At 40.2% G+C, this 21,369-nt stretch overlaps 1 protein-coding gene across 2 annotated transcripts; it reads left to right on the top strand.

The window, feature by feature from the left end:
- The first annotated feature begins 39 nt into the window (after nt 1-39).
- Nucleotides 40-21,344, top strand: CIR1 (corepressor interacting with RBPJ, CIR1). 2 transcript variants are annotated; one of them, XM_052676254.1, is made up of 10 exons: nt 40-187; nt 567-661; nt 1,426-1,499; nt 3,242-3,255; nt 3,347-3,402; nt 3,645-3,693; nt 3,906-4,023; nt 15,850-15,956; nt 18,043-18,128; nt 19,828-21,344. In XM_052676254.1, exons 1-10 carry the CDS (start codon nt 116-118, stop codon nt 20,531-20,533), a joined length of 1,377 nt encoding a protein of 458 aa, XP_052532214.1. In that variant the 5' UTR covers nt 40-115; the 3' UTR covers nt 20,534-21,344. The 2 variants fall into 2 exon arrangements, with proteins under 2 accessions (XP_052532214.1, XP_052532215.1); XM_052676255.1 differs by lacking the exon at nt 3,242-3,255 and having other exon boundaries at nt 1,426-1,513.
- The last annotated feature ends 25 nt before the right edge of the window (nt 21,345-21,369 follow it).

Here is a 21,369-nt window from a genome sequence, read left to right as displayed (position 1 = left end):
GGAGGAGCGGAACGGAGCGGCGCCCCGCAGGAAGGCCCGCCCGCCGGCCCGGAAGGCCCGCAGCGAGCGCTGGAGCCGGTCGCGCTCAGCCGGTGGGCCGCTCCTCGCCGCCGCCATGGGGAAGTCGTTCGCCAACTTCATGTGCAAGAAGGACTTCCACCCCGCCTCCAAGTCCAACATCAAAAAGGTGAGCGGCGCTCCGGCGCGTCCCGGCCGCGGCTCAGAGCTCCCGGGCTCCTACGGCCGTCTCCGTTCCCTGGCTCCAGCCCCGCTTGGCGCGGTGTTGCCTCATGCTGCCCGCCGCTGCCCTCCGTTCCTGCCCGCAGGCCGCTCCCCGCAGCTCCTGGCACCCAGCGCTGCGGTATCCGAGCTTCGTTTTCCCTCCGCGTTACTCGGCTTCCCCGCCTTTGTTCTCGAATGTCGTTGAAGTTTTAGCTTATCAAAATTATGCTTTGATGAAAGCTGATTTTCAGCGTGCTAAACCAATGAAGTGGTTACAGGGTGTGTTTTACAGTACCCTACAGTTTTACAGTCTGCTGGAAGTGGAAACCTCTTGTTTTAACTAGGTATGGATGGCGGAACAGAAAATATCCTATGATAAGAAGAAACAAGAAGAATTAATGCAACAGTATCTCAAAGAACAGGAGTCCTATGATAACAGGTGAGAGTCAGCTCTTCCTGAGCTACTTGAAGCACTGTTTCTCTCTGACCACCACGGTAAATGAGGATGGTGACTGGAAAACTGCTGTCTGATTGAGCAGAATCAATAAGGTCTGCTTTCAAATCACAGAACCATAGAATTGCAGGGGTTGGAAGGGACCTCAAGAGGTCATTGAGTCCAACCCCTGCTAAATCAGGTACCACACAAAAGGTCACACAGGTAGGCTTCCATATAGGTCTTGGATGTCTCCGTACAAACAGGCTCCACAGTCTCTCTGGGCAGCCTGCTCCAGTGCTTCATCACCCTAACTGTAAAGAATTTCTTCTGCACGTTTGTATGGAACTTCCTATGTTCAAGGTTTAGGCAATTGCTCCTTGTCCCGTCAGTGCATGTGACTGAGAAGAGCCTGGCCTCATCCAATTGCCTCCCACTTCCCTCTTAGATATTTCTCAACATTAATCAGATTCTCCCTCAGTCAGTGCTACAAAGAACAGGACAGGTAGGTGACCTGGTATTGCACGTTCTGATGCAGAACTGTGTTTCAGCTGTGATTGATATGTCTGATCATTGGTACACAGTGAAGCATGCAAAAGCGTTGACTGGGCCCTTGTTTTTTTGATATTCAGCTTTTGGTATGCTGATGAACAGATGGAAAATTTCTGGTTATTATCATAATTTTTTGCTGCATGTTTCTTTTTTCTTTTCTCATTAACTAATACCTATCTGAACGCTTTGTGTATAACATTCCAAACTGTTCCTTTCAGGTTGCTTATGGGAGATGAGCGCGTGAAGAATGGTCTTAACTTCATGTACGAGGCCCCACCTGGAGCGAAGAAAGGTACTGAGATGTCTGTTTGTGGGCAGGCAGAGCTGACATCGCTCTGAACAAATAAATATGGTCATTCAGATAATAAAACAGTATAGTCATAGAGTAGTAATGCTAGAAAGTGTTGCTTTTTGTTCTCCTACTGGATAAATGCATAGATGGATCGTATTTAATAATTTTGATTGCACGCTACTTTAATTTCAGTCAAATTGAGAAATACTTTTTAAGCAACAGTTCAGTGTGAAGGGAAGATATGGCAACATCAGGGGTTCTGTGCTTGGCCATAGGTGTTTCTTTAAGGCATTATAAAGCACTGGGTGAGGAAGACTAGACTTGACCAGCACATTGGCTCCAGCAGCACAAACTGTTTTGGCCAGCTCTCCTTTTTAGAAATAGCAGGGTAGCTTTTGCATAAAACTTCTGCCTGAAATTCAGCTTGATCCATGTCAGGCACGGGAGTTACCAAAGCAAGAAGTTAATTAGCTGATGTCTTCTGAGTAATAAATGCTGGATGACTCAACTCTGGTGGGTCTGGCTGTCACTATATTTAATACATTCATGAGCAGGAGTTCCTGAAAGCCTTGTGGACACGTTGACATTGTTAAGTTTTAGTGACTGATAGGTGTAAGCACAGGAGTAAGAAAACATAATCTGTAAGAGTTTCTGCCTGAAAACAGGTTGCCCTGTAGCTGTTGTGCCGACCTGATGAGACAGGCGGACTCAGTAAAGCCAGCATGTGGCCCGAGCATGTGTCCCAGCCAGTGGGCCTGAGAAGGCTCACCAGGGCTGATTCGAAGCCCTGAAGGCTGACCAACCTTCTGGAGGAGGCTCGGACTCTGTTCACTTCTTCTAAGCCCAGAAATACCATCTCCACCAAACTGAAATTTTATTCTTGATAATTTTTTGTTTTAATTATTACACATGCAAAATATAGAACAGAAATATTTTACTATCTTTCCCTTACGTGTGACCTTTTTAAAACATGAAACTGAAATGATAGGTATGGGCCCATGGGACTGACACAGTGAATGACACAGTAATGTTTATTAAGTAGTTTTTAGGGTATTTTTGAGATCCTGTTAACCAGAGTATTCAGTTTAACATAAATAGAACTTGCTTTGCAGTAAACCCATACCTGATAGGAATTACATTAAACCTTGTGAGAGGAAAACCTTTTGTAAATTGCAATTTATTTTTTATGAATTAGCTAGCAAAGAAACACATTTTAACAGTCTGTAGTCTAGGAAGACTAGAAATATGTTTCGGGAAATATGAGTAGAGAAATCTAACTAGACTTCCTCCATTAAATTCAGAATTTGCATATTAATCAACTTAATGATAACCTTCTGGCAGAGAGAGTCCCTCTATAACTGCTATGATAGATGACTAGATACTGACTAGGAAACAAATTTTCTCTCTCTGAAAACCAAAGAGAACTTTGCAGCATTGCTGTCCAACCCCAAGCTGTTGTACAGTGTTTCCCTGGCTAGAACTTGCAAATTTTTGTGCTTGTATATCACAGCAATGTAATTTTAACAGATGGTTGTGTTTTAAAGGATTTGCAACTGCATATACTAGAAGCTGATTGTTTGTGTTCTCTATTTTAATTAAGTTACTTTATTAGTATACTTTATTAGTTACTGTATTAGAATATACTTCAACATGTTTTGCTTCTAGATTGAGCACCAGCTGCATTTTATGTATGTAATTAATATATTGTCTCTTCTCTTTTCATGATTTCTGAAAATTCGAAGAGGAAACTAAAGAGGTATTTTATTACGTCGTTTCGTTGTGTTTTCTACCTGTTTACTGGAAGTGTATTGGAAAAGCTCAAACTTGCCATGCTTTGTGTTTTGTAGCAAGAAGGAGAGACTGAGTACAAATTTGAATGGCAGAAAGTCGCCCCTCGAGAAAAGTAAGATGTCTGGATTTTATCCACAGAAAAAATATTCTTTTGATTTACCTTCCATGATCTTTTCTTTTTCTACTTTCTTTTCAGTTTCACTTTTTAGCGGGTCATTTGCGTAATCATTCATGCCCATGCAGTTAATTAGTAAAAGCTGTAAACCTGGAGAGATCTCAAAGTAGTTTGGTGTGTGATGGCTTACAAAACAAAGTGAATTTACGATGTGTTTGCGTTTTGTGTCTATGTGACAGGTACGCTAAGGATGACATGAATATCAGAGACCAGCCGTTTGGCATCCAGGCAAGTCACATACATATCACTCTGTGGAGGTCTTGAGTGTATTGCAAATATTATCTAACTGCAGAGTATCCACGTGGACTTAATTTTATTGTGTTTCTCAGTGAGTCTAAAAGCATTTCTTCTGCCTAATAACACAAATGTTTCCGTAAATGTTAAGTTGTATTGTTAACTAACTTATGCCAGTGTTGTTTGGCTTCTTTTTTACCTTCTAGGTGCGGAATGTGAGATGCATTAAGTGCCACAAGTGGGGCCATGTGAACACTGATCGAGAATGTCCTTTATTCGGCCTTTCTGGAATCAACGCGAGCTCAGTGTCCAGTGATGGTTCAGGTAGGCAGCAAATGCCTTTCTGAGGGTCCGGATAAAAACGTGGGGAAAACTTCTCAGGTTTAATTTTGCAAATTTTATCTTCTTTCGAAAGGTTGGTGAAATGGGGAAAAGATTTCTTATTTCATATGTTCTATCCAACATTTCTTATCGTTTCAAGTGCTAGGGATCTAATTTTCTTGTTACTAACTCATTTTTTGAAGAATCTCTGAAGACGGTTGCTGTTGATTCTTCCTCTGACAAAATGTCAGAAAGCTGCAGTGAAATTGTTTCCGTCAGAATGAGAATACCTGTTACCAAATAAGTAATGTGTTGTCAAAGACTGTCCCAGTTCAGGTTCAGGCAAACTGCTCTGAAAAGCTGTAGTGTATCAGTATATTTTTGTTAATCGTTTGGAAAAACGGAGAGATTTTTTTTTTAGTATATTTGATTGCACTTCTAAAAATGGATGAGTAACTGGAACTGAGCTTTCCTGGTTTCCTTTCAGCTGGCTTCTGATTGCTTTGTGAAGTTTTTTAATTAGGTTTTAATAAAGAAGTGGATGTAAGCATTCAAATTAGGTGATGTTTGCCTAGAGTGCTGTAAGCTGACTCAAGTTAGTAATGCTTTTAATATTTTCAAAATCTTGGTCTATTACGAGACACCTGGTAACGTGGGTGAGTCTTCAGACTTGCTACTGCACTCCAAGATAGTGATCATTCACTTTTGTAGGGATATCACTATGGCTGCACGCTTGATAACACCTATTCTGTTTCTGCTCAGGATATCTATTTTATGTAGTAGCTCTTAGTTTTACTTCACGTTGGGCCTACCAACAGTCTTGCCTTCAGAATTACACCACACAGATATTTCATCTCTCTGGGAAGACGCATAGAAGACTTAAGTTGAAGGAAACAATGCCTCTTGTGCTCTTCTGCTCCTAGGCATTGTCTGATGATTATACTAATGTATTAGCAATCCCGCAGTTGACATTCTCAGCCTTTATATTCAATAGGTTATAACATTAAATCTTCTTCTTACCTCATTCCTACCTTAGACAAAACTGTGCTTGGAGCGTTTGGTGGGGGTAGAATTATACAGTGCAACTGTTACACATCAGTTGTGCTTTTATGCTACAGAACGTTTTTATTCCAGTTCAAATGATGTGGGCAATTTTTAGGAGTGCTTGGCTGGGAAATATGAAAAATATGTGGTGCATGATTGCACCAGCTTGAAAATGGAGTCATTATTTCTAATGCAGACACTTCACAGTGTCAACGTAAGGCTAACTGCTTGCTTCAAACCCAACTGAACTAATTATCTAGATGCAGGAAAGTTGGAATGCTGAGTGTTTCCTACAGAGAGAGATGCTGTCCGGGCAGCTTTCCAAACAGTCACGCAAAGCCTAAGAGAGGGATTTAATGCGCAGGATGAATTTTGTGTTAGGAAAAAGCTGTAAAACTGTTTACATGTACTCAGGCTGTGCGAGTGACCTCGCATTTCCAACTTGGAAGACAGTGTGCTGTGCTGAGCACAGTCTTTAGCAGGCTGAGAGGAAGGATTTCAGCGAGTAGGGGCGGGTGACAGGTCGGGGTTTGTATATATAATTTGTAAGGCACTGTGATCTTGGGTTTGAATAGTCAGCTGTAATGATATGACTACCTTCTCATTTTTTCTTTCAAGAAAACTGTATGTAAAAACACTGGTGGTAAAATTTAAAACAATTGTAAGTTCTTCATCTAACAGCAGATAAGAGGTTTATAGGAGCGGGTAAGATCGTTAATTAGATCAGCAGTAAAAAAGGTTGTCTGCTTTTTCTAACCTCGGGCATGCAATCCTCTCATCAGCTTTTCTAAATCTTCATCCGATTTAATAACAAGCTAAGTTATGCTCCTCTGAGAGCTTCTGGAGTTTCCTTGACTGTACATGAAGTATACAGTTAAGTGAGAACACAAATTATTGAATTCAGTAATTCTCCTAAGACTCAGAATTTATGCATGTTAGGTGAAGCTTACATCTCATTTTACAAAAATTTTACAATTTTTGGAGCTGAACCCTGAGACCTGTCCTATGGTGTCTGGGATGGGGGATTAAGTCCTTGTCTTCGTGTTGCTGAGAGCTCTATCCAGGTTTCACCATGTGCAGATCTGCAGTCAGCTCTGTAAACTTAGCCTTAGCTGGGGGTGAAGTCAGTTTGTCAGAACAGTGTTTTTACATTTCCTGACAGTGCACTGCAGTAGTAGAAAGCCAAAACCTGTCATGTTCTGATCAACCCCCCCACATGCACAGTATAATCTTGCTTTGACCGTTTCTCTTCATTGTTGTTTCCATTCGTAAAATCTACCCAATGCTTTTTATGAGCCTTAATGCTGAACCAGTGAGCACCTCTGTGAATGTTCTTGTCTTCCTCTATAAAACGCAGCTCTCTGAGCTTTGCTTTTTCCTCCTTCTCTTTATCAGTAATGATATCCATTATTACTTCTAAGCTGCTTATTCCTAGTTGTTTTTTTTTTCTGATTATTTTCTAGTACATTGAAAATGTGTTCTGCTGTGCCATTCTTACTTTGATTGGCCTAGAAGGCAGAAAATACTACTTAAAGTAAGTAATACTTTGAAAGGTTAGGAAGTAAATCCTTCTGCAGGAGCTCCGTCTCTGAAAGCTTGTTCCTGCTTTGTGTGTTGTGAAATTTGAGATGTGTTGTCTCATAAATGAAGAGTGCAACGATCTAAGAAATAGATAGACGATAATAATAATAGTAAAAAAATAGTATAACAGTTAATAATCCAGTACTGCAAATAGCTTATGAAACTAATTTTCTTTGAAGGATGCAATCTAGCCTATTGTCCTGATTTCAGCTGGAACAGAGTTAGTTTTCTCTATAATGTTTGCTAAGATGCTGTGTTCTATTTAGGAAAAAAACAACTGTTGATCCCACACCCAACACATGTTGTAGTTGTTGCTGAGCAATGCTGCACAAAGCCAGGGATGTTTCAGCTTTTCAGCTTCTCTTACTGCCCTGGTAGTGAGGGCCTGGGGGGCGCAGGAAGCCATGAGTGAACAGAACCAGCACAGATGACCTAACCTGGCCAAAGGGCTGTTCTGCATGATGCCACGCAGTATGGAACTATAAAACCAGGGGAGTTGGCTGGGGACTGCCACAGCTTGGGGAGTGGCTGAGCATTGGTTGGCAGGTGGTAAGCAATGGCATTTCACATCAACTCTGCTTTTCTGTCTTAGTAAATTGTCTTCATCTCAACCCATGAAGCTTTTTCTCCTGATTTTCTTTTCCTTCCTGCTTGGAGGAGGGGTGAGTGAATGGCTGTGTGGTGCTGAGCTAACTGCCAAGTTAGACCATAGCAGGCCTTTTCAGTGCCCAGTGTGGGGCTTGAAGAGTTAAGATAATGATGGATCTGACCAGAGCATGTTAAAATTGTTACAAGCTTTATAGTAGCGTAGTAGTTGCTGGTCACAGTATTGATTCTTTCACTCGCAGTGTGGTTTTATTTGCTTTCATAGTTACTTTTCTTAGTTCCATTCTTATCATTGCTGGGGGCTGGCCTAAGGTTACACGTGGTTTTGCCATTTTGTAGATAGCACATGCTCATATTACATTGACCAGGAACTTAATGTGGTATTTGTACTCGGTACTGCCATCATTCTAGCAATTTGGGAACCTTACTGTGAGGACTGTTAACAAGCTCTTTATTACAGGCAAGTTAAAATAGGCTTTGAAAATTTTGAATGTAGCTGGGATGATCAAACTGGCCCAGTCCTATTGCTGTGTCTTCTTTGTGTTTCTGGTTTTGTCTGTGGTTAAACAACCATTGCAAAACACCAGCCAGAGATGTGCCCTGAGGTGGGGTGGCTGTGGGTAGCAAGGTGTGTGGGAGGAGATGGGCAGGTATTAATCACCATCTCTGAATGGTTTGGAATTCACCCCTTATCAAGTGCAGAATCCTAAAAAGCTGACAGAATGTTGTTAAAAGGTATGCCCTGATCGTGGCAATATGAAAGAGTTTGAGCTCGCTGTGCTGTGCTGGTGCCTGGCCTGTGCCTGTCAAACACTATTCTGCACTATTCTGTACCCTCAAAAAGAAGAAAATGCTTCTGGGTCTATCCCACCCCCTGCGGCAGGTCCTGTGGCTGAACCAGAGAGCCAACAGGAAGCAGAAGCTGCCCATCCCCATCTTGCCTTTTCTCCTTCAAAAATTTGAAATGCCCTCAGAAGGTCGTCTTTGAATGGCATCTTCAATTTAATAAAAGCAGAGCTTTAAATGCTCAAATCAATAAGCTTCAGTAGGATTTTAAAATAAAAGAAAGTAATGCAGAAACAAGTCATGTCAGAGGGAAAGAAATAGCACATGAAGAAGAGTGAATTAGTGGTTGGGACAGTGATCTGCCAAGAAGCACAGTTACTGCATTCCAGCATTCTTGCATTTCTCGATGTTTTATTGCCTGAAGTTTTTCAAAGTAGGCCAGTCTGTTCTTAGGAAGACCTTCTGCTACAGGTATGAGAAATGCACATTTCACTTCTAATTGCCGGTGTTATTTCCTTTCACATGCTATAAATGATGCATCTCAACACACAGAGAAAAACTGAATAGCGCTTAATGCAGGTCAGGTGCAGTAGGTGTTCCAATGTTCTCCTTCAGGAAGAGAGCAGAGTAAAATTCCTTATTTGGACTCAGGCTTTTCAGCCTCAGAGGAAAAGCTTAACTTGAAATGAATGAAAATGAGACTTTGTTGTATTTAGTTGGGTTATCTGAAGTGCTAGCTACTCTGTTAGTCTTTGAGGAAAGAGGTGCAGTTCTCTTCAGCAAAAGGCACTGGTCTTTGCATTTATATGATATGATGGCTGCATTGCCATCTCCCTTCCTGCATGGAATCCAGAACAGCAATCGCTATGCAGTTTCAACGTTGAGTATCTCACACAGAGACCAGTTGCTGACTCTGCTTTGCTCAAGTGGAACCAGTGCAGGAGAGCAGCGTGCATGGCAACTCCGCTCTGTTCGAGCAGAAGACCTCTATCTTTCAAGATCTAAAATACACTGCAGTGCACCAGCAAACAGCAAAATAATTGCAATCAGTCCCTTAGCTGAGGCTTGGTTATTTCGCTTCTGGGACTATTTTACTAATCTAGCAGGTAATTCATACTAGAAAAAAAAATAATAATCTTACCATTAAAAAAGCGCCTTTTGAATAATATCTCACCAGTGAATGGAGATTATTTCTGCAATAAGGCAATTTCAGTGGATGTGGTTAGCATGGGATAATCACACCCCTGGGGTACAGCCTTGTCTGTAATCTCCCAGGAGTGTAATTATTTCATGATAACTGCACCCCCTGATGTTGCATTATTTCCATTATGAAATTCTTAGTTTTAGATATAAAGTAAGTTACTTTGATCACTGGAAACTGCAAAGTAGTGTTAGAATGCTCCAACTGTGACACGTACAGAGACCAACTGATAAGATTTACTTCTCCTTTACAAAGTTAAATTAGGCAATCAAAATGCTGCTTTGGGCTAAACTGCTTTACCTTTTTTTCTTTTTTTTTTTTTTTTTTTACTGGTAAAAATCCTAACTTTCAAAGTTCAGACAAGATGAAAGTATCTCTTGTGGTTCTGAGTTGACATGCAGCTGTGCATATATGTGTGTATATGCACATATGGAGTTATTAGAACACATACTCATAGGTTTTACATGCAAAAACTTTTGAAGTAATTTTGTTAATTCGTTTCAACACTGCTTGTAAGTGCCATGGTCAGATAGATCAGTCCAATCTGATGCTCTTGGCCTATTTAACTTAGGCTGGAGAGTGCTGGGCATCATTCTCTGCTCTGTACTGCTTTCAACATGTTACAGTCAACTGGCTCCGTCTATGTCCTATCCAGTGAAGAAACGATTCTGCAGGATGGTTTATGCCTTTATGGAAAACTGAGGCAAATGAAAGTCAAAATGTGACTGAGTGACATGTATGTGTATGTAGCATCTGACGTTCTTCCAAGATGAAAAGGTTTGGTGTGTCAGTGTAAATGCAGCCTTCTAAAGGCTCATCAGCGCCTCCTGAAGTTTGTGCCACTTTTGTGTTACCTCAGCGTCCCCGCACTCACTGTGCTTGTCTGTCGCACTCTGACCTTCAGCTTCTTTGAGGTGTGAAATCCCTTGCCATAGAGATCATTGAAATCATCAGCCATGCTAAGACAAGAAAAATGAGATTTATGTCTGTATTATGTTATCAGTAGAATCTCCCTGCGTGTTTTCCAGGGACAGATGTGGTACCATTTTGTTTTCCCATAGATGAGAAGTGCATTGTATTGGGAATGCAGGAATGGATTGAAGTGTTCTCTTGAGTCTGTATTAACAAAGGAGAGGTATTTGAATATGCTAACTGTGACCATTAGTATAAATGGTCATCTGCAGAATTGCAGTGCGCATGAAACTTTCCTTTACGATCTGCAGCTGAGACCTTTGATTGTGAGCAGTAGGAGCCCTAACAGAGTCTTCACATAGTTCAAGAACTATCTCATTTCAGAATCGCCCTCCATTTATGCTTCAGAACCCTCTGTATTTGGTGTGAATGGTGTTTGAGTAATAAATATGGATTCCTGTAGCAGTTTGATGATTTAAATGTTTTTTACTTCTTAAAAATTCAAGATTCTCTGAAATAGCCTGCGACAAAAGCACGGCAATGTGTTACATTCAGTTAAACTGCAGATGCTCTGAAGAAAAGCTAATTAAAAGCCAGAGGTTTTGTATTCATTGGTTTCTCTCAATGCCAACTGCAGCAGTTGCTTTGAAGTGTAAATATGGTCTGAATGTAGTCATCCCCAAAAGAGATGGAAAAATTATCAGTGAAAAATGATCAGTTCTGAATTAGTGGAGGCTGTGTAAACTTGCTGGGTTCTTCACGACCGGGGTCACGATCACATAATTATGATAATAGCTCTTTGTCCTTCAGATAAATGAGAAGTGTCTACTCTTATCTCTGCCACAACTGCGGTGAAACTTCACAGAAGATATGGTGTGATTAGGCTCAGCCTGTAATTCTTTCCCTTTTTAGTTCCATTTCCTTTTAAGCCACCTGAAAAAAGAACCATACAAAACTGTATGGAGAGCACAAAAAGTATGTGGGTATATTATTGACAAACCTGTCTCTCATAATTTTAAAGTTAGGTTGTCTTTTAAAGCAAAACCCAAAAAGCCTTGTGTCTAAACGGTACTCCCTTCCACCATGCGAAGTCACATTCTGATTTCAGCCTGTATTCACCCTTCTCGTGATCATCTGCTGAGGCAACCAGCGGCGTGGTTTTCCATCACTTATTTAAAGTGAAAGAGCTGTTTGCAATCTTCCTGGTGTACACAGGTCTACAGTATCCCACCTGCCCACCTGCAGACACAACAGAACCAGACGCTGTTTGTTTCTTTTATGTTCCTGTTTGGAAACTGTAGCTGGAAACTGTAGCGTGCAGCCGTGCTGTCCTCAGCCAGTGCAGTTGTATTGCTTGTGAGCTTATGCTACACTGTTCATCTTCAATGGAAATTCAATAAATTCCTATTTGTTTTGCTTAGAGATCACTAATAAGGTTTTAAGATCTGAGTGGCAGTTGCCAATGTGATTGATTTATTCAACAGCAGAGCGTGGCTTCAATATTTCTATCATACAGCAAATCAAATTTCTTTTTGGGAGAATTATGGCATCATGCTGTCCAAGGTGAGCATAAGAAAGGCCTAAGCATGTCACCACCATTCTACTTTGTTAACAAAAAGCACGTGGTAATAATGGATAAGCCTTGAGAGTCTCTCGTCCTTGGTTTGTAAGTGACTTTTTAAGCCTGGGTAGTGAGGAGTATACTGAATGTGAAGTGTACTGATGAAGGGCTAGCAGATAGGCCAGTGTGCTTTCTATTTGTGTTTGTATGAATTTCATCTCTGTTAGCAAACGAGGAGATAGCTATGGTATGGTGAGGAATGGGGAAGCTCTAGAAAAGCCCAAACACGTTCTGAATATTCCGTTGGCACAAAAAATGAGCATTAGTTGAAATGAAGGTTAAGAAGTTGTAATTAAAATGGCACCATGAAGAATATACTGCTTTTTTTCAGGTGGTTTGTTGTTTTGTTTTGTTTTTTTAAATATGGAATGGCTTATTTCTATTCATAACACTATGTAACTGCATCTGCTGTGTACTGGCTAGGATGATTTCTCCTGCCACAGGCAGGAATGCTGGTTACAGTATTACTGCTTCTTACCTCTTTGCTTTTCATATGTATTCTCAAATAAAAATCTAGATAGGAACTTCATCGATTGCAAAGAATAAATGGGTTTGTTTATCTGTGCTGGTGACAGTAGTGAAAGCTTTTATCAGTAAGTTGAGCTGACGCTGTCGAGGGTAGCACAAGCAGATAGATGGAAAAGTACTATCTTGGTGATACTGACAATCACAGTATTATGGTCTGTCCTTACTGCCACTGAAGCTGTTGTAGGAAAAAGTGGTATTTAATCACAGTTGTTATGAAAAAAGGTTTTAACGTCCTGTTGGATAATATTGGATAATTTGAAAAATGTGCTTTAGACATTTTAATGGAGGTCTGCTGGATGGCGTGTTACAGCTAGCATTGTTCTCCCAAGGAGGAGTCCTTTACCCGTGCTCATTAGATGAAACATTCTGGCAACAACAAAGCATTACACACGCTCTTTGCGTCTGTGGCTTTGTGAAAAGTACAGACAAAATGGAAAATGACAGTTTTGGCTATAGGTTCTCTTGTTTCAGGGCTGTGAGTGGGGGTAATAATGTGGGGTGGGAGAGCCTGCTGTAAGCTTGGCGGTCAGTAATTGAAATCCAGAATTATATTGCCCCCTGGTTGTTTAATAGAAGCAGAATCGATTCTGTTAAATTGATCTCAGTAAAGTGCAGTAAGAAATTGGAGTGCTCTTTATTATAGAAACAAATTGACAATATGTTGTAGAAGTCTTCATATGATATCCTTGTGAAATCCAGCATAATTGATGCTCACGTGGCTTCAGAAAAATTCTGCTTACAGCTTTTCTATTTATTGAATTGCATGAATATTATGGAGATGCACCAACAGCCGTCAAACTAAGGTTGTGCTCAAGTTACACTTTGTGAAGACTAAAATCCTTCTTTCCATACTTCATTGAATGGTTTGAGTTTTCAGGTTTAATGTCCCAACCCTGAGTTAACTGAGCCAACTATTATTTTTTTTTCCTTTAAAACTACTTTGAACAAAATATAAGAGAGAGTAAAAACATTAAGAACTCTGAGAAGAAGTAGGAAGAAGTAGCAGCCTATTTGCTTGAAAACAGTATTTCTTCAGGCTGGGAAAAAGATTAAAAAAAAAAAAAAAAGTGGAAAAAAAAAAAGTAAATTCTAGAAAATAAGCTTGGAAGATTGAAAAATTGCCATTTAAAAATAGCTATGTGCTCTATTTGACTTGTTTCAGAAAGAATGAGAAACAGGTGATGAAACATTATGACTCTGATCTTATTTTTAGTTAGCTGATGAAGGAACACTGAGAGACTTCTGTTAGGATTCCTCGCAATCTGCTATTTTTACAGAATTTCTACATCTAGCTTGCTATTAACTTATGACATAATGTCCTCTCTGCTCCTTTTCACCTGCATGAGATCACAGATCTGACTTCTTCACGGGCAGTCTCACAAGGCCCTAAGGAACGCACATGTGAGGGTGTTGTGGTTTGAAGCATGATACGGAAACGGGGTCCCTTTTGGGGAGAAGGAAAGAATAACCACGTTAAGATGAGGAGAGATAACAAGGTAACGCTGCTGTGCAGTGCACTGTGCCTCCACACCCAGTAGCCTGCCGCGTGGTGTCATGATATGCAGTACTGGTAAAACTGGGACGGGGGACGTCCATTTGCACAGTACACAAAGAATGTTTCTTTTCTGATGACGGAGTGACTGAAAATTGATGGATGCCACTTGTGGCATACTTAGGTAGCATCAATTCCAGCGAGCTTAGCCAGCTGAGAGCCTCTCGGCCCAGGCTTACCATCTGTCCTTAACATACAGTTTGAAAGGAAGAGCAGATAAGAAACAGTTGGATTCATAAACCACTTGAATCTCAAGATCTTGTAGTACGTTTGGTGTAACTTGTCCACCAGACAGGAGTAAGAGTGATGTCAGCTGTCCTTGCCACAGTAGTACCATGTTGTGTCTGAAGCACTGCAGATGGAGCTATGAATGTGTCTCCTCGATGTCAGTAATAAACATGGCAGCAAGGCTTCTAGAAATTTGTTTTAGCCGTGTTCACTTTCCTTTTTAGCATAGCTACCATGTGTGCGGCTGTGCTGATCCTGGTGTGAGCAGGCCTCCTCTTCCTTGTGTTGGTCTGTGCTTTACAGCACAGCTGCAGTCAGTGGGCAGAAATGTACCAAAATCAGTAGCGTCGTGCATTTGTGATTGGCTTTTTGTGTGGAGGAGGAAATTATTTACCTCTTCACAGTGCTGCTGTGAACAAAGAATGCCTGAAAGGTTTGTTTCTAGAAAATGAGCTATGGGTAAAAGGTAAGCCCTTACTTAACAGACCATGTGGACTCAAATAAAGACTGAGAGGGATCTTTCATCAGAAAATGGTTTTGCTTGGCAAAATAAATAAACTGGTGAAAAAATGCAGGGGATCCTGAAACATTTCCAAAGTTTTCTTCATTCTTTCTTAGTGTATAGGCCTGTTTGTTTCAGTGAACAGTGTGTAATACAGTAAAAGTCAAGAACTTCAAAGCTGATGGGTTTTTTTGAGAAAGTGCTATTTGATGTTTTCCATAGTAATTCTGCTTTCTGTGCTTACCCATGTTAAAAAAAAAATAATAAATTGTCTCGTTCTTCACAACCCAGAAACTCTCAAAACCACAAAGCAGGATGGATGTGTTCTGTAAGAGGAAATTGATCTCATGATTTACATGTAGTTTAGTGAAGTATTACTGATTGCTCCGTACTCGGTATAACATGCCTTCGAATTTTACTTTAGCTTGCCTTCTCCATTTGCCTTACACAGTCATTGACAGGAAGGCTAGTGAATGAAGTGCTATGGAGATTTACCAAAAGGGACCTACCAAAAGCAGGTGTGTTTAGGGTGAAGAGAAAATGCCTGTTCAAGGATTTATATATCGATAATTGTAGCCTTCAGTTAACACCAAGGAGCCAGGTGTGGGGTATGTAAGTTACAGCGAAGCCAGCACGATGCAGACAAAGCTGCTGTGCCTAATCCCAAACACCTATGCTAATGTGAGGTACTGCAGGCTTTTAAAGCTGAAAGCTGCGAGCGCACTTAGAGTAACAGCACAGCACGTCTGGGGGGCCCTGGAATGAGTGGGGACCTAACTGATTTTTCCATGCATTTATTTTCCGTCTGTATACCATGTTTCTGATGATGGGTACTTTTTATGTTTAAGTTCAAAAGTGCGTGAAAGATTATGAGAAATGCTTTATTAGTGGCGTAGTAGCAGTGCATTTTCCCATTGTGTTAGGGGAGAAGGGGCACTTAAGAGTCTTGTTTTATATTTTTCTCTTTCTGTTTTCTGTGTGTTTTGTAGTATAGCAGAAATACACTTACCTAAATATATTGTTTTCAACATGACAAAGTTACATAAGAGAATCCCCTTGTACTTAAAGAAAAATGCAATTATTTTCTATTCTGAATCTCCAGACTGCTGTTTTAGAAAATCATATCTGATTATTTGCTCAGCAGAAGATTATTGAGTTGATTTAGCTGTGATTTTACTTAACAAAGCTTCAACTGAATTCCTACTGTGGAGTCCAAAAAAGGTAGAGAGATATAAATGATACATTCAAACTGTGATTTTTGTGAACAGGGCCATCAATGCACCCCTCGGAGCTAATAGCGGAGATGAGAAACAGTGGGTTTGCACTGAAACAAAATGTACTGGGGAGAAACTTGACCGCAAATGATCCATCACAGGTAATGATCTTTTTACCAGTAAGCTGAAAATGTCTATAAATCTAAATGTGATTGCTTGTGAATTGCTGCTTAATGTTTTCCAATATGCATATCCATAGGAAAGCTGAATAGCTGCACCAGTGGAAAATCTCCAGAAACTTACTGTTTTTTCCAGCTCTGTTTCAGTCAGAATGATGAATCATAAGTTAACTTTTTTTTTTTATTCTATTTATAAAAAATTAAATACCTCTTTTGGTTGACTAGAAATTAATTTTTTTGTAAAGAAGTGGTTATGGGTTTTACCTTGTACTTGTGATGCAGCGGTGGTCTCTGCATGAATGTTTGAGGAAGCATGCCAAGTACTGCCAGGAGTGCTGCAGCTGAAGGTGTTTTTGGTTAACTGAGCATTGTTATGTTATCTTCTGGGGGAGAAAATATTTAGTTGTTATTACTTAGGCTGCACAAAGTATATTTCATGTAGAGGCAATTTCATAATAATGTAAAGTGAAAAATTCACATGCATTACTTGTGAGATACTATGAGGATGGTCAAATTGCCATGTCACCAAGTTTAAACTAGAGACAAGACAACAGTTCTCAGCTGGTTCTTGAAATGCCAGAGTAAATCAACAGTTCCTTTTGTCTCCACTGTTGGATGTATGCAGGTTGCTCCCAAAGTAATGCTTCCTATTTATTTCCACTGAAACAACGATGAAAACAAAGAGCAGAGTATAACACTATTTAATGGAGTGAATTCTCAGCTACAAAACACTATTTTTCAACATGGTCACCACCATTAGCCGATTCACACAGATAACTGAGACGCTCTTCGTTTTGTGGTGTGACAGCTGTGCATGGCCACCTGGAACATGACTTATCTTTCACATTGCTGTCACCACTGCTGAAACACACCACCCACCAGCTCACTGTGCTCACATCTGCTGTTTGAGCTCCATAAACATTCAGCAAGCATCGATGAGTATTAGAAGATGCCATTTTTTCTGCGTGGAGGAATTCAATGGTACAGCTTTGCTCTGTGCCTGCTTCCATGTCAGACACCGTTCTGTCAGACTGCCCCTCTGCTGCCATCTGTTACACAGCAGCAGCACGTAATGGAATATTGGTGGGAAGGTTCAACCTCTGCTGCCACACCGCCCGCATCTGCCTCTGACATTGTGGGCCAACATAATAAAATGGAAAGCAGCACTTCTGGAGCAACCTCTGTAACTGCATTTTATAAAGCTGTGTGCTATAGAAAAAATGTAGCATCTGGGCACTGTTAAATGGAGCACAGTGATACCAGTACTTTAGCCTTACATTAGGTGTGATGTTTCTTGGTTTTTTGTTTTGTTTTTTTGTTTTTTCTTCTTTTTTTGGGGGGGAAGAGCTTTTTAATCTTTATTTCTTCTTTCCCCTCCTAAGTGTGGCTAAAATTAAAAACATTGTTGTGAAGAAACTATAATGTACCAGATGCACATAATTTGAAGAATTGAGGGTCATAAAGTAGCTATGCTTTGTTGACTGCAGTACTGTATGCAGATCGTATGATTACCGTATTTTGCATTGCTAGAACACTAGAACACTTTATGAGCATTTAAACACTAATAGCACAACAGTAAGGTAGATATGTTAATACCCATTTTCCTAATGACAAAACTGAGACAGAAAAGTAATTTGCTTAAATTACTCCGGGTTTGAGCAGGACTGGCATCGTACCTATTCATCCAAGCATGATAAAAATGAGGTGACTTATCCTAAGGAATCATGGGGGCTCCAAAATTGGCTCATTTTTATTAACTGTTTCAGAAATGTTTCTTTCCCTGGCAGTGATTTTTCATATGTTACTAATAACTTCTGTTGTATAGCCCCCACATTACAGCACCTACTCAGCTTGGAGACAGAATGTGGGTGGGTGTTTTTTGGTGGTTTTTTGTTTTTGCAGCAAGTATGTTGCTTTTCCCAAGGAGTCTTCAGTTGACTTGGTAATGCAAGCACATTCATGCCTGTGCAAAAACAAGGCACGCACAGATGCATCACTTTTAATGCAGCAATCTGAATGGGGAGATTATCTTTATCTGAGGACTTAAAGTTGTACTGCATTTTTCTAGGAATTCGTTGCAAGTGAAGGAGATGATGATCCAGAAGTTGAATTTTTAAAGTCGCTGTCAACCAAACAGAAACAGAAACTTTTAAGGTAAGCGTAGTATGAAGTGGAAGGGCTCTGTGTCAGCAGTAGCTCTGATTCCATAGTAGTCTTGTTGTCCCTCTACCTTTCCTATATCATTGAAGAGCTTAGCACCATCACTACAGAAGGAAGTGAATTCTGTTTGACATACACTTGGCCCCAAAAAGCACTATGCAGTGTGTCTGTCTGTCTAGCTTTTTTTGTCTTAACTGGTCCATTCTAATCTAATCGGGATGCCTTTGCATTGTGCCCTATTTCTCATCTAGCTGGGATTCTGAAATAATAACTGGCTCATTGAAGATACTGCCAACTCCTGTTTTAAAGTATTATGTTGTACTGCATTGCTGACAGTATTTTTTTCCAGAATTAAATATTATATATGTTTGCTTACTGGTTTACAACTTGGCCAAGTACGTTATTTTATGCCATGCAGCTGTAGTGAACCTAACCTTGCACCTTGTTATCTCTGTTGAGGTGTGTCGGTGTGCTTTAGGATCAAGGTTTTATAGATTGCTGCTTCAGCTAAGCCAGCAGAGGGAGCTCCTCGTATTTCTGTACTTCTAATAACAAGTTGATGAGGTTATCATTATTTGCTTCTATCCTACTTATTTCATATGTCAAGTGACTTGCAGTATTTTCCTCTGCTAATTTGCAACATTATTTTGAAGTAACACGAATGTGTGTAAGAGCTACTGCCAGATGGATCCCATACAGGTATCACTGGTTAAAACTGTGCAGCCAGCTTTCAAGGTTAAAAAAAAACCAAACCCCAACACACTGTACATGGAAAGCAGAAGAGGAAAAAGGTAAATTGTTAAGCAGGTACCTGAGTAGGTAGGTTCATCTCGTACCTGCATATGTAACCAATCATTCACTGAAAATACTGGGCATATGTTTATTTTAAGTAAGGAATGTATACATATTTTGATAACTTAAAACAGTATTTTGTTTGAACTTCTGCTGGCCCAACACAGCTAATTGCAGTACTTCTTATATTTTCAAAACTGAACTTCAGTAAATGTTTGGATCCTTTGGATTTTATGAGTCTGAAGGGATATTTTTAATATGCTGCAGGTAATGTCATTCTTCACTGATTTTCTGAGAAGTGTAAGCACAGCAAGCAATGAGTTAAGAACGCAAACTTCTGCGAAAGCAGTTAAATGGCAGTGAGTGCGTGTGCATGACAGAGCACTGTAATTGTGGCTGGAGCACTTACATTTCTGCTTGTGACAGATGTTAGTGAAAATACCAGCATCGTTTGCCTGGAGAATAGGCTCTAAAATATCAGTTTCCATCACTAATAGGAAGCGAACGCTAATTGTTTTTTTTTTCCTTTTCAAAATCTGTTATAAGAATGCACAAATAAAAGCAGCAGATTTTCCAAACTGTCTCCAGCAGACTGACAGTAAGAAAGCACTACCAATTAATTATCTGCATTCCTGGTGATAAGGCCAAAATGCACTTCTCTTTTTTTTTCTTAAATAAGGAATTGAAAAACCACATTCTAACTATGCTTAGCTCAAGGTTAGAAGCTTAAAATGGTTTTAAATACTTCTCTGGACGAGGATTGAAATTCAACAAGCTTTTATGGAAAATAATGTATTTACTGCGTAGGACGAGTGAAGTAGTCAACTTTAAAGACAATGACTGTAATCTGGAGTATGTTAACAAGTCTGATTGCACTACTCTCTTATTTTGAAAATAAAAGGAAATTGGATCGTCTGGAGAAGAAAAAGAAAAAGAAAGACAGAAAGAAGAAAAAGCAGCAAAAGAAAAAAGGCAAGAGTAAACACAAGAAACTTAAGATGAGCTCCTCTTCCTCATCCTCCAGTGAGACTTCAGGAAGCAGCAGCGACAGTGAGACTGACAGCAGAGATAAAGCAGCACAAAAGAAGATGTATTCTAAGAAAAGAAAAAAAGACAAGTTTTCAGAGGCTAGCAGCAGCGATTCAGAAGGAAAAGCAAAGACTAGGAAGGAAAAACTTTATGAAGATCTCTCCAGTAGTCACGGTAACAAGGACAAAGATAGGGAGAAGTATAGACTTTTAAAGCAAGATAGTTCTGCGGAGAACAGCAAATGGAGCTCCTGTGAGGGGGAAAGAAGGTCCAAAAGCAGACACCAGAGAGAGACTGAAAGAAAGGAGAGGGATAGCAGGAGCCGGAGCGCAGATAGAGGGAGAAGCCCTTGCACAAGTCACAGCAGTCACAGGCAAAGGCAAACAAGAAAAAGCCCAAGTCAAAGCCCTGGTGAAGAGTGTCACAGGAAAAATGAAACCAGCAGCCCCAGCACAGATGGGCACAGAAAGGAGAAAAAATACAGAGAGAGCAATGGAGACAAGTGCAGTAAAGTAGAATACAGAGAAAGGAGCAGAAGGAGTAGAAGCAGAAGCAGAGAGAGGAAAAAAAAGAGATAGTGTAGCGGACTGGTGCAAACAAAAATGTCTCCTTCTTGATGATACCTTTAATAAGGGCTCGGTGACACACTGCTCTTTGTTTTCCAACCTTTGTAACTAGCTTTTCCTAAATAAAGCCCACAGCGTCATTTCTGTGATGTTATAATATCTGTAAATTAGGACAAATGTTGCGGTATTTTTCTTACTGTATGAATATTCTTGTTGGCAAATATGTGTGCATGCAGTAATCCCTAGACCTGAGTTTTAAAGTATTTCAGAGCAGTGTTTGATATCCTTGATTTCTGTCGGTGGTGATTTTTGTTTTGATGCAACTGTGAGGGGAAGCAGGAAGTAATGGGGAAGAATCCTGGGGTATGTTAAAATGGTAACAAATGTTTGAGATAGCTGTGGGTAAAATCCCTGCTTCCAACATCAAAACATTATGTTGTAGAGGGCTTTTTGTTGTTGTTGTGTTATACTGCACCATTTTTGCTAAAGTTCCCTGTAAGAGATCAATTTCATGAGTTAAAACAACAGAGAGACACAGTTCACATAAGTGTGTAGCCAACATTTTTTGACCTCCTGCAGTGTACAGCTTGGTCAGGGCTATCTAAACATCTTGAACCCCTGTTGGTGTGTGTCAGTACAATGTCAAGTTATTGTTCAGTAAGCTCCCAAGACATGAAAAGAGCATTTAGTGCCTCAACTGCTCCGGGTGTTTCATCGTTTGTAGTAGGAAGTTAATGTAAATATCCATCCTTTCGTTTTTGGTGACCGTTGTTCTTCACGTGCTGTTACGAACGTCAATAATAAAATACCTTATTATTTAAAAGCAGTGAGAACTGCCTACTTCTCCA

This window comes from Tympanuchus pallidicinctus, unplaced genomic scaffold (genome assembly GCF_026119805.1).
Source record: "Tympanuchus pallidicinctus isolate F22 unplaced genomic scaffold, pur_lepc_1.0 scaffold15, whole genome shotgun sequence".
NCBI classification, from domain to species: domain Eukaryota; kingdom Metazoa; phylum Chordata; class Aves; order Galliformes; family Phasianidae; genus Tympanuchus; species Tympanuchus pallidicinctus.
This window is presented reverse-complemented; position numbering and strand designations above follow the sequence as displayed.